Source organism: Trypanosoma grayi, assembly GCF_000691245.1.
Source record: "Trypanosoma grayi strain ANR4 Tgr_360_V1, whole genome shotgun sequence".
Taxonomy (NCBI): Eukaryota; Euglenozoa; class Kinetoplastea; order Trypanosomatida; family Trypanosomatidae; genus Trypanosoma; species Trypanosoma grayi.
Window position 1 is genome coordinate 1 of NW_008825979.1, and position 12,292 is coordinate 12,292.

Consider the following 12,292-nt stretch of genomic DNA (forward strand, 5'->3'; position numbering starts at 1 on the left):
ATTTTTGGTGTTGCGGGGGGTGCTCTGGGCGGGCGCCGGGCAGTCCTGCGCGTGGGGGTGGGGGTGCGCTTTTTTTGGGGGTCTTCTCTCTTTCTCTCTCTCTCGCTCTGTGTGTGGGGTGGTTCCGCGATTTTTTCGGGGGTTTGGGTTCTGCACTATCTGGCCTCTCTTTTGTTTCTTTACGCAGGTAGGATGTCCTGTTTTCAGCTTGATTGTGAATGCACTTTCAGCGAATACGTGCGTACAATATTTCATCACGCAGAGGATTTTGTTCTTCCGAAACGATCCTACACACAGCACTTTAATGTCTGCAAGCAGGTTTTTGAAACTGCAGTCGAAGAACGAAAAAAAGGCTACATTGACCATGCATTTTATCACTTTGTCCGGTGTATTTCGATAATTGATAAGGCGGGCGTGCGAGATGAAATACCTCGGGCCAAGGATTTGATGAAGGAATGCTTGGATGCAGTTGAGAAACTTCAAGATGAAGAGCTGTTTGAACATTATAATAACCTGATCAAAGAGGTTCGACAACGCGAGGGAGAACGAAAGCGAATCGTTGCGCAGCAGCTTCTTCTGGATGATGATGATGACACAATCTCGCCGGAGGAACAACATACGAAGCGTCAGCAAACAGTTTTACTAAAGGGAGAAGAGAAACTAGCTGATGCCTTGAATCGTCTAAAAGACTTGAAAATACCGGTTGCTCCGTCCTCGGTGCCCCAGAATGTTGTGCCTTATTGGAGCGATGCTCAGAATGGCCTTTTGCACACTTCAAATGATCAGGTCGTCCTTCCGCGAGGAATGCAAAAAGTTTCACCTAATGCTTATCTTGAGTGGGATTTCAACAATGGATCTGCTCGTGGAAGTTATCCTAGGCGAGGAATTGTGAACCTTGGAAATACATGCTACCTCAATAGTGTTACCCAAATGCTTTATGCAACACCTTTGAGAAAGTACTTTCTGTGTGATGATTACACGAAAGACATTGTACAGTCGAGTAAAGGACGGGGGAGGCTGGTGAATTCGTTTAGTTATATCTTGCGCGAGCTGACTCGTACTGATTTGGCAAATCCAGTAAGTCCCTCCTTTTTCAAGGCTGCTGCTGGCGAACTATGCGAGGCTTTTGCGGGTAGATCTCAGCAAGATGCAAACGAATTTCTTCGTGTAGTGCTTGATGGTATTCATAACAACCTGAACGACAAGGGGAATTTCAATGAGATTGCTCAAGAAATTGATACCACGAAGGGCAGTGACCATGTTATTGCAGAGCAGTATTGGTCAGAGTACAAAAAACGAAACAACTCTGTGATTGTAGATATGTGTGTGTTTCAGGAAAGAAGTTCGATTGTTTGTCCCTTGTGCAAACAAATTAGCAGATCATTTGCTCCTTTACTGGGAATAGAGGTGCCTGTCCCTTCTATTGAAGGCAAGATCACCATTGAGGATTGCTTGAATGCATATTGCAAAGAGGAGGTTCTTGACTTAGACTCCTTGTATTCATGCCCTTCATGCAGCAGAAAAGTTAATGCTTCCAAACAACTTCTTGTGTATTCCTTGCCGAATATCTTGCTTTTAACCATCAAACGCTTTCGTTTCCACGGCGATTTCTCGAACAAAATTGCAGACTCCATCATTTTTCAAAAGCAACTTGACATGTCCCCTTTTATGTGCTCCACCGAGAAGAATAGTGTCTACAATTTGGTCGGTGTAGTGAATCATCAAGGAAACATTCACGGAGGTCATTATACCGCGGATTGCATTGGCACCGATGGTGTTTGGTTTTCCTTTAGTGACGAGCGAGTAAGCGAAGCAGAAACACCAAACTATCAGCTTGCCTACATATTGTGCTACGTGCGAAACGATTGAAGACACGAACGATGTATGTGTTTTGTTTTAATCTCTTAAATAAAAGGGATGGAACTAAAACTGGAACAGCGCTGTTTTTTAGATTTTATTGCGCATTTCTTCTTTTTTTTTTCTGCACATTATGCTACAGCCAGTCGTAGTCACTTCTGCGCGTCTCTAGGTGCCATGGGGACAACATGCTCAAAGACTACAAACCAAGCGGAATTAGAGAGTCGACGCATTCAGCGGGAGATACGATTGGGTCTGGCCCCGCTGTCGCGTCTGCCTTCAAATAGACATTCGTTGGTTGATGGAAGGGCATCTGTGAGTACGCATCAAGGACCTCGTGGTGCCTACAGGCGCGTGACCACATCTTCTGTTGAATACGGTGCTGGTATGAGGCACATATCGCCCCACAGAAACGGTACGGGTATCATGTCTTCACCGCGTCGCGCGTTGACGCCTAATGTCGTAGAAAGAAGAAGTCTTCGTCTATCTCGTCACCTGCCTCCTAGTCGTTTTCCGCCTCCGCCAAGAGAGGGATTGGCGTCGAAGGATATTCATAAACCGGTTTCCAACGCGGGAAAAATGAAACATCCGACACCCAAGGGACCAAATGGGAGAGACTCGACACCGAAGAGTAAAACGGCTGAATCTCATGGAAGCAAAACAAGGGTGGAAAAAAAGAACCTGGAAAAAATAAAGTTGAAACCAGTAGTGAGGCAGGCATTGAATTTACTCTCTGTGGAGGAGCTTCAGTGCCGTGCTGAAATAATGAACGAGGCAAACGCGCATTTCAGTGAACTGGAAGTGCGATTTGGATATTTTGTTGAGTTGGAGACTATTCGTGTGGCAGCTTTTGAGCTATTCGTGCTGCAGACCAAATCAAGAGAAGCTGTTTACGAGCAAGAGGGCAGCGAGCGGAAACTTTTATTGTTTTGGATGAATCAGACACTTGAAGAGGCCAAATTGAAGGACCTTATTGAAGCAACGCAGAGACGACACAGGAGCATGTCTCCTCGTTCTTCAAATTACCGTCGGTCCAAGTCTCTCGGGTCACAAGAGACCTCAAGTAAGCGGCCGAGCAACTCGAGAAAACGATCGTCTTCTTATTATCTAGGTGGTGATAGGCGCAAGGATGAAAGCGAAATGCTAATGAAACAAACCACACCAGTTTCAACACCGCGTGTTGACCGTATTGCCCCTGTGGTCGAAAGGGACATACTTAGTGAGGACCTTAACCGCAAGATAGGGCGACAAACACTTTTGATGCGAGGGACTCTCCCTTCGTACTCTCCGAACAGTGCCAATATTTCTCCCCATGTAATATCAAATGTTGCTTTTCCGCAACAGGTATGCAACAAAGCAGAATTTCATCCACAAAAGCATCGCCCGGCTCCCCCTGTTCCAAGTCTTCCGTCGGATTGGCGAGAGGAGTCTTCTTCTAGACCTGTATTTTATGATCCTTATCGCACTCCACTTAGAAGTACGTCGGCGCACTTAAAGGGGGAGAGTGATTTGGCGATGAAGAAGAGGCTTGCAGCACTTTTAATGGCCTAGCTGTACTATTGTCGGCGTTGTATGATTTTTTTGTCTTGTATCTGTCCTTTTTTTTTTGCGTTCCTTTCTTAATTTTTTTTCTCTTTGTAAATGGGCGGATCCTGTCTAAGTGGATGGTGTATTAGAATATGATCTGTTTTCTTTTTTTTTCCGTGTGCTTCGGTTATGATTCTTGTAGAATGTAGTTAAGTTGCCATAGTGAAGATGAGACGTTCCTATTTTCTGTCATCTTCGTCAAACCTTTTAAATGTTATATCGTCAATGACATCGAAGCAGGACGGCTCGAGCAAACTAAGCTCCCTCTTGCTTTCCCCGTGCCCACCACTTGAGTCGCTGCCGTTTGTTCCACCTCCAAAGTGGACTGCCGAGCTTTCCCGAAGGCTTGAAAAGCAATTTCCTGAGCTTCAACGACGACACCATGTCCTCTACATGCGCGCGTTCATACATCCTAGTTTCACCACACCCGAGGCGATAACGTCAACAATGAATGCGACTGCTTCTTTGGGCGAGTCTCTACTTCAATACATTGGCGGGAAGTTGATCGTGGACACTTTCACAGAGTTAAAGCGTGAAGAAGTTCTTTCCTTGGTGGCCTTTATGATGTCAGATGCTGCTCTTAGCACCGTCATGCGGCGTCATTGGGAAATGGAAGATATGGTTCTGACAGACGCCTCAGTGCAACTGTTTCAAGGGAAAGCGTTAAGATCTACGGCAGGTTTGTTACAATGGCTCTCAGCGAAAGGGAAACAGCAAACTCCTGATCCTCACTGTGCAGTCTCTGTGAAATCAATGATAGGAGCTGTGTATTTAGACCAGGGTTTAGAGGCGGCGAACGTGTTTGTTTACAAACATGTTTTGCAGGCTTTGGAATGACGCAGCCGACACGGATCAGCCACAAAAGGCTTCTTTGCGTCTTTTTTTAATTGCTTGTTTGCTTTGACACCCTTTGCTAAAATATATACGTTGCTAGGGCTTTATTTCATATTTTTTTTCGTGCTTTTTTTTTATTTTTAGAGACAATGGACTCACCTAAAGGCTCCAGTGGGACCATAGAGTCCGAGGAGCTCCTTCCTCTGGAGGCGTATGAAGAAGAGGCACCGACAAAAACCAAAAAGCAACTCATTGAAGAACAACTACAGGAATTGTATGAGTATACTTTTGCCATCCCTGAGCGTCCAGAAGATGACCCCTCTGGGAAATCAGCGTTCTTGTATAGGTGTCAACAACTGCATAAGGATTCATTCATGAAATTTCCTATTCAAAGTATCGCACGTAGACTTTGCGAAGGAAGCGAATCACTCGACCTGAACTTCTTCCCCCTCGGAAAAAAGGGTAGTGCTGCACTGGCAGCTGCCCTGCGAGTAAATCCCTACATCAAGAACCTTTCACTGGTTGGGTGTCACATCACACCAGCAGGTGGGATGGAAATAGCCCAGGCTCTTTCTGAAATGCGGAATGTTACAACACTCGATCTCAGCCAGAATATGCTGGGCGCGCGTGATCCAGGTGATGATGTTCGGGGAGGTGCTGTAGTCTTGGAGCTTATTAAACCCGGTAATGTGCTGAAAACACTCTCATTACGTGACAACGGGCTAAGTGACCAACACACAAGCGACTTTGTTGAAGCAGCTGTAGACAACACGGAGCTGAATTGCCTTGATCTGAGTTTTAATCGAATTGGTTATCTTGGTGCGATGGATCTGGCTCAGATTCTCTCTCGCAACGCCGACCTTCGAGAGGTGAATTTGGAGTGGAATCAATTCCAAACTATGGGAAGTCGTCACATTCTTGGTGAGGGACTACTGCTGAATAACACAATCAAGCGATTCAACCTGAGTTCGGATGGCTTGGACGACGCGTGTGCGCAGCTAGTGGGGCGCATCATTGGTGAGAATGCCATCGAGGAGATTGTCATCGCACACAACAGAATTGGACCTGTTGGTGCGGAGTTTATTGCAAAGGGCCTATTGGTGACATCAGCACTGACCACGCTTGTTTTAGACGATAACCCTCTTCAGAGTGAAGGCTGTTTGGCGCTTCTTCGCGTTGCTGCAGAGGCCAGTACTCTTAAGCATCTCAGTTTGCAACAGTGTCGGTGCGGTGCGGAGACTGTACAAGAGGCGGGAAAAGTGACCACGGAGGTCCGGCAGGACTTGGTCATTCAGATATCTGAAGGGTGATTCTGTCAAGGAGGTGATGTAGAAGTAAGAATGAACGAGCTTGTCGTTCATGGATGTAGCATGGAATCTGATCGATGCAAACTTTCCTGGCCCGTTTTATAGTTTTTATACTTGTCATGTTTCTCCTAGTGCCTTTCGCAGAGATTCTTTACCTCTGTTGGTGTCTCCGAGTTTCTTTTGACGATTTCCTAGCTTTTATGTTCCAATCGACGTGGCATGATTGACAAGATAGAAGCCACACTGAATCGCCTGGTAGCGTTTTCATCGGAGACGTCATCGCTAGATGATGCTGTGGAGCTGCGGAACATTGCTACCGCTCTCGAAGCGGCGGATGACATCCCCGTTCTGACGGAGACGTGCATGTCACTTTGCGTTGATTTGGTGGAAAACTCGCCGCCTCATGCCGCCACTGTGCGGTCTGTCCTGACGCTATTGGCGCGATGCTGCATGCGTGAGGAAAACAGAAGATTGGCAGCTCGCTTTGGCGTTTTTGGTTTATGTGTCCTTGTTCTTCGAGATCACAATAGTCTGTCAACAGACACACTCTTTGCAACCTTCGATCTGATCGGAACGCTTGCTATGAATGATGGCAATTCACGCCGAATGATGCGCCCGTCCATTCCATACGTTGTTGAGGTCATGGAGAAGCATGCGGACTCGCTACAGTTAGCTTTTGGAGGTGCTGTAGTGATTGGTACGCTAACGATGCTCGATAATGCTAATGCCGTATTGGCTGCAGAGCACGGCTGTATCCAGCTTCTCATCTCCTCGTTTGTACAGGCGCACAAGCGAAAGAAACAACTTCTCTGTCATCGTACCTCCAATCTTTCCCGGAGCAAGCGTGACGATGAGGTGCTGCTCTGCGACAACGTGATTCGCTGGACACGTGATGCGTTGCTGAAGCTTGTCCAGGCCCCTGCACCCATCATCGATGAGAAGCTGGGTGCCGCCGACTTCGGAAGCTACGGCGCCAGCGTGGAGGTAGACGAGCTCACGTGGCAGCTAAGGTTCGACCGGCGGAGGGTGAAGGCAAGCACGCCGTGACGCGGCGCGGAGACTATAAAAGTGGTCAATGAAACAAGGGCATGCATCTCACGTTTAGGTATGGGCTTCGCGCCTATGCACACGAACGCTCTCTTCTCTTACCCCCCCCCCTTATTTCTCTCTTTCTCTCATAATTTACAAACATGTGCATCGATCACTGCTCCTCTTTGTTTCTTTTTCCTTTCTTTTTCCGTACGTTTGCATTGCTTGTTTCGGAACGTGGAAAAGGAAAGAAAAATTTTCGACTTTTGCTATTGCGAAAAGGAAACTCGCACCCCGCCAACATGAGCAACGCCGTAGATTCCTTATTGGCTCGCCTTAAGATACCGGATTTGATTCCGAAGTTCCGGGAGATGAAGGTGGACCGCATCATCAACTTGCGCAAGCTGAGTGAAGAGGAGCTTCGTGAGGCGGTTCCCGACGAAGCACAGCGGAACCTCATTCTCCACGCCATCAGCAACCGCGGAACGCACAACAAGAAACAGCCGCCACAGGCGGCAAACATCAATCCCCCACGCAACACGGATGACAGCAACCGCGGCGGCATGCCGTTCCCACGTGGGGCGCCGCGTGTTGGTGGTGGCGGCGGTCATGGCGGCAGCGCTGGTGGACGCGGCGGCGGTGAAAACAACGCGCCGTTCCCCGGCCGCCAGCGCGTGTGCAATCACTTCTTCTCCGGCGACTGCAAGTTCGGCGACAGCTGCCGCTATAGCCATGACAGAGCGCTTTACCAGAAGGAAATGGCAGAGGGTGGCTCGCGGCGTCCCAACGAGGTGGTGGGCAATTCAGAGGACTACAGCGAGGTGTGTGAGATTCCCACACACCGCATCAAATTCCTGCTTGGCAACAAGGCAGAGCGCCTCAAGCAGATTCACAGCAAGTTTCACACACACAACAAACCATTTAAGCACGTCGAATCGACCGTTGAGAAATTTGAGTTGATAGTATACGGCCCCGACGCTCAATCCGTGCAGCAATCAAAGCAGATGATTCTGGCTTACGTGGGAGTGAAAAGAGAGGAGGAGCAAAAGAACCGCCTGATGTACGCCATCAACGAACTAGGCAGCAACCAACGCGCTGCCAAGCTTGTAGCTGCCTGCAACATTAAGAATGAAGGAACAGTGCGTGAGCTCTCGGAGGCGTCTCTAAGGAACATTGTATCCTTTTTCCGCTTCGAGAAGCAGCAAGACATTCGTCACTTCTGGGTTAACACCGGCAACGAGCGGAACAAGCTGGAAACTATCGCTACAATAGTAGCCCAGTTGCGGGGCGTGCAGGCTATCATGTTTTGTGACCAGAAGCGCGTGATCGAAATGAGTAAGGTTGCGTCGAAGATCACGCGGTACTTCAACGGTATCACTCCTCTGTTCATTCATCGTAGCCTTCCAAAAGAGGAGCGCATGAAGCTGCTGCAAGAATTCAAGGACGGTGAGGAGAATGAGAACGGCATTCGCGAACGTTTGCTTGTCACAAATGAGGATTATGCAAAATTGGCCCGAAAGACCCTCGTCCCGTACGTCAACCTTATCATCAACTATTCAGTGCCACGGACAGAGGAGTACTATTTGCTTCAGTCGCTCGTCGCGGGGCGCAGCGACACTGTGGGAGTCTCTATCCTGTGTGTTAGCCCGTACGAGCAATCCGTGTTCCATGAACTGCAACAGAATATCCCGTTTCAAGCGCTCGAGGACGAGAACAGCTTCAGGGATACAGCGGTGCAGCTGGTGTACGACACTGTTTCCAACCCACTCACCACGGATGACGCCGACCCGCCGAAGGACTGGCGAGAGAAGATGAACCAGCCTAAGGGGGAAACCGGGTGAGGTGCGTGCGTGAGCGTGTGTGCGTGTGTACATCGGGTGTGCGGAGCGTGTCAGCGTGTCATGGCCCCTTTAATGTGGCCTGTTTTATATCTCACGCCATTTTGGTCTCCCATTCTTCCCACCCTCACCCTGAGTCGCTGAAGCGTTTAGTGTGGCTGTGTGCGTTACGTGCGTGCGCGATTGCTGTCAGGGCCACTGCTGTAGGGGGTGATGGACGCAGAACTATAGGCGTGGGAGGGAGCAGGAGTGGGGGGCAGTGACGGGCAGACAGATGATATGAATCTTCAATATAGGGACTGAGCGAGAGGACACGTCGATAAAGAAGAATGAGCACACGCGAGGCATGGTAGGAGGCATATTGTTAAGAAACGTAAGCTCTATAACGACCAAGGGAAAACAACAACAAGAAGAAAAAAAGAAAGAAAAAAATACAGAAAGAAGAGAAAAAAAAAGCGGGAAACCAAATGAATTGAGGTAGTGATAAAGAGTGTGTGGAGGGGGTGGAGGGTCGAAGAAGGTAGTTCAGACACATTGCGTCAACAACAGCAGCAGCAGCAGCAACAACAAGACGAGCGCACGCCCTCACACCCATGCACACGCACACGCACACACACATACACAAATACACACACATACACACCTAAGAGAGCAGGTGTGTTGGAGAGTGCGTGGCGACGGCGTACCGCCACGCCACTGAGCGAATGATGGGTGGAGGTGCACGCCAATGCAGCCGCAATACACGGAGGATCGATGATGAAAACCACAGCCGAGAAACGGGGGGGGGGGCATGATGAAAGCAAAAAAAACAGGACGAGGATAGGGGACTAGAAATAATGGGGGAGGGGGGAAGACCAATGCCCAAGTTGAGTCAGAGAGAGAGTGAGTGAGTGAGTGAGTGAGGGAGAGANGGGGGGAAGACCAATGCCCAAGTTGAGTCAGAGAGAGAGTGAGTGAGTGAGTGAGTGAGGGAGAGAGAGAGACATTGTGTGTGTGTGCGTGAATGTGCAGCTCAAGGCATGATCGAATGAAGGAAAGCACACGCATACACATGCAGTCGCCCGAATTCCTCTCACTTGCCAGTGGGCTGCTCCTCACTGCTTCCCTCATCGCCGCCCAACTCCCCTTGCCTCTCTCTCTCTCTCTTTACCCCCCCTCCCCCCCTCTCTCTCTCTCTCGTTCTCTCTTTTTACTGCGCCAGATGCACGCTGAATTACAGCACCGCAGTAAAAAGGAAGAGCTTTAAGAGAGAGGGGAAAAGGGGGGGGGGAGAGAGACAAAAGAAACAAGAAGAAAATGATCCAACCCACAACAGCCACGAGAGAGAAGAAAAAAAGAAAACGAGAAAAAAAACCCAAGAAAAAAAATAAAGCATAACAAGCAAAAAAAAAAAAGAAGGGGATATGAAGCCGTGATGGGCTGGGGCTCTTTATGTCTGCTTATCCACACTTCTATTCCCTGCACCCGCCTTCCCTTTCTCACGCTGTTAACCCGGGGTCGCACGACGCGTGTCACGCAGACGCGATGTGATACACAGCCACACATNTATAGATATGTATATACATCTGTGTTGTATTTCTGCTGCTGCACCTCCCCTGCATCTCTACCTTCTTTCTGTTACGCGCTCAATCACCCACTCACTCACGGCGGCGACAGCTGATCCGCCGTAACTCCCTCGTGGTTTCTTGAATCAGCCACGATGGCTAAGATATTCGCAGGCGCCAATGCTGAGCTTGCGCTGAAGGACATCATACATCAGACCATCCTGAAGGCATTTCCGTCAGTGCAGCCGCCGGATGTGCTCATCACCCTGGGCAAGGTGACGGACTACCAGTGCAACAATGCCATGGGACTCGCTAAGCTGCTCTCCAAGGCGACACCGCCTGTGAAGCTGAGCCCTGCACTCGTTGGGGAGGAGTTGAAGAAGAGCCTCGCGGATAACGATCTCATCGAAAGCTTTGAGCCAACGCCACAGGGATTCATCAACATCACCATCAGGCAAGACTGGGCTGCTGCCACAGTGTCGCGTGTCCTCAAAGAGGGCATCCGGCCCCCGCAGCTCCCGAAACAAAAGGTGCTTGTGGACTTTTCGTCACCCAACATTGCAAAGGAGATGCATGTGGGCCACCTCCGCTCCACCATCATTGGCGAGGCGATTAGCCGCCTTTTCGAGTTCTGCGGGTATGAGGTTCACCGCATCAATCACGTGGGCGACTGGGGCACCGCCTTTGGCATGCTCATTCTGTACATGAAGCGCCAGCACCCGAACTTCCTCACCGATACGCCAGACATCTCGGACCTCACCACTTTCTACCGGGAGGCCAAGAAGTGCTTTGACGAGGACGCAGAGTTCAAGGAGCAGGCGCGACTGCAGGTGGTTAAGCTGCAGGCATTGGAGGAGGAGTCCATCAAGGCGTGGAAGATTATCTGCGATATCTCCCGCAAGGAATTCAACCTTATCTACAATCGTCTCGGCGCACGCATCGAGGAGCGTGGGGAGAGTTTCTACAACCCCCTTATTCCCAAGGTGCTGGGGCTGCTGGAGGACGCCGGGAAGCTGGAGGAGAGCAGCGGCGCGAAGCTAGCCATCTCCAAGGAAAGGAAGCCAATCACTTCGCTGGATGCGAAGGACATGGCTAAACTCGCCACACCACACCTTGCTACGATTCAACGCAACAACAAGACAGAATTTCACCCCAATATGATTGCAGCAATGAAGGAAGCGGGCATCCTTAAAGGGGAAGAGGGGAGTGAAATCGTGACACTCTCAAAGGAGTCAAAACCGCTAGCAGACTTCGATGCTCGCACAGATTTTGACAAACTGATGCCGCAGCTTAAGTCTCTCTACAAAACTAAACTCTCTCCACTCTTCCGAGAGGTATTTGAGGCGGCCGGCATAATTGACGGTGACGAGATCATCGTTCCACGCTTCACGTTCCCTCTCATGGTGGTAAAGAGCGACGGTGGCTTCACGTACGACACAACCGATGTCGCGGCGATGTACCACCGCTTCGTCATGGAGAAGATGGACCGCGTAGTGTACTGCACAGATGTTGGCCAGTACGAGCACTTCCGCATGTGCGCGGAGCTGGTGAAAGAGCTTGGCTGGATGGACGGCGCCACGTGGGACCACGCCGGCTTTGGCCTCGTGACGGGCGCAGACGGCAAGAAGATTAAGACGCGCAGCGGCGAGACAGCGAAGCTGAAGGATCTGCTCGACGAGGCTGTGGAGCGTTCGCTCGTTATTCTTCAGGAGCGCGAGGCCGGTGACCGCGCGCAGGGCCACACAAAGGAAGATATGGAGACGCTCGCCAAGACAATCGGCATTGGCGCGGTGAAGTACTTTGACCTGAAGCAGAGCCGTGTCAACGATTACGCATTCAGTTACGACAAAATGCTCGATTTGTCTGGCAATACCGCCGTCTTTCTCCTGTACCAGTACGCGCGTCTCTGCTCCATTAAGCGCAAGGCGGGCGTGAGCAATGAGGAGTTCATGAAGGCGGAGGTTGTCATTAACACGCCACAGGAGAAGAAACTTGCTCTGTGTGCCTTTCGCATGGACTCCGTTGTACGCAAGACCGTCGAGGACCTCTTCCCACACCACCTCACCGACTTTGCGTACGAGTTGGTCTCGTGCTTCTCGGATTTCTTCCAGAACTGCAAGGTGGTCGGGGACCCGCTGCAAAACAGCCGCCTCTGCCTTGTGGAGCTCACACGTGTCACGCTGAAGCAGGTACTTGACATTCTCAACATTGACGTTGCGGAGCGGATTTGAGTGAGTCGAGAAGTCAAACTAAAATGGAGAGAACGAGAAGCGAAAGAAAAAGCAAAAAAAAAAAA

General features: G+C 49.9%; 7 protein-coding genes across 7 annotated transcripts; all 7 read left to right on the forward strand.

Annotated features, from left to right (window-relative positions):
- Positions 1-192: 192 nt before the first annotated feature.
- On the forward strand, positions 193-1,869 carry DQ04_03601000 (ubiquitin hydrolase; the record flags this gene model as incomplete). The annotated part of the gene is made up of 1 exon (XM_009312950.1): positions 193-1,869. The coding sequence occupies one exon, from the start codon at positions 193-195 to the stop codon at positions 1,867-1,869; it is 1,677 nt and encodes a 558-aa protein (XP_009311225.1).
- Positions 1,870-2,034: 165 nt separating this feature from the next.
- Positions 2,035-3,408, forward strand: DQ04_03601010 (hypothetical protein; the record flags this gene model as incomplete). The annotated part of the gene is made up of 1 exon (XM_009312951.1): positions 2,035-3,408. One exon carries the CDS (start codon positions 2,035-2,037, stop codon positions 3,406-3,408), a length of 1,374 nt encoding a protein of 457 aa, XP_009311226.1.
- A 204-nt stretch (positions 3,409-3,612) lies between these two features.
- DQ04_03601020 (ribonuclease III) lies at positions 3,613-4,281 on the forward strand (the record flags this gene model as incomplete). Its single annotated transcript, XM_009312952.1, has 1 exon — positions 3,613-4,281. The coding sequence occupies one exon, from the start codon at positions 3,613-3,615 to the stop codon at positions 4,279-4,281; it is 669 nt and encodes a 222-aa protein (XP_009311227.1).
- A 146-nt stretch (positions 4,282-4,427) lies between these two features.
- On the forward strand, positions 4,428-5,588 carry DQ04_03601030 (putative leucine-richprotein; the record flags this gene model as incomplete). The annotated part of the gene is made up of 1 exon (XM_009312953.1): positions 4,428-5,588. The coding sequence occupies one exon, from the start codon at positions 4,428-4,430 to the stop codon at positions 5,586-5,588; it is 1,161 nt and encodes a 386-aa protein (XP_009311228.1).
- A 216-nt stretch (positions 5,589-5,804) lies between these two features.
- On the forward strand, positions 5,805-6,632 carry DQ04_03601040 (hypothetical protein; the record flags this gene model as incomplete). Its single annotated transcript, XM_009312954.1, has 1 exon — positions 5,805-6,632. One exon carries the CDS (start codon positions 5,805-5,807, stop codon positions 6,630-6,632), a length of 828 nt encoding a protein of 275 aa, XP_009311229.1.
- A 284-nt stretch (positions 6,633-6,916) lies between these two features.
- On the forward strand, positions 6,917-8,455 carry DQ04_03601050 (hypothetical protein; the record flags this gene model as incomplete). Its single annotated transcript, XM_009312955.1, has 1 exon — positions 6,917-8,455. The coding sequence occupies one exon, from the start codon at positions 6,917-6,919 to the stop codon at positions 8,453-8,455; it is 1,539 nt and encodes a 512-aa protein (XP_009311230.1).
- A 1,696-nt stretch (positions 8,456-10,151) lies between these two features.
- DQ04_03601060 (putative arginyl-tRNA synthetase) lies at positions 10,152-12,227 on the forward strand (the record flags this gene model as incomplete). The annotated part of the gene is made up of 1 exon (XM_009312956.1): positions 10,152-12,227. One exon carries the CDS (start codon positions 10,152-10,154, stop codon positions 12,225-12,227), a length of 2,076 nt encoding a protein of 691 aa, XP_009311231.1.
- Between the last annotated feature and the right edge of the window lie 65 nt (positions 12,228-12,292).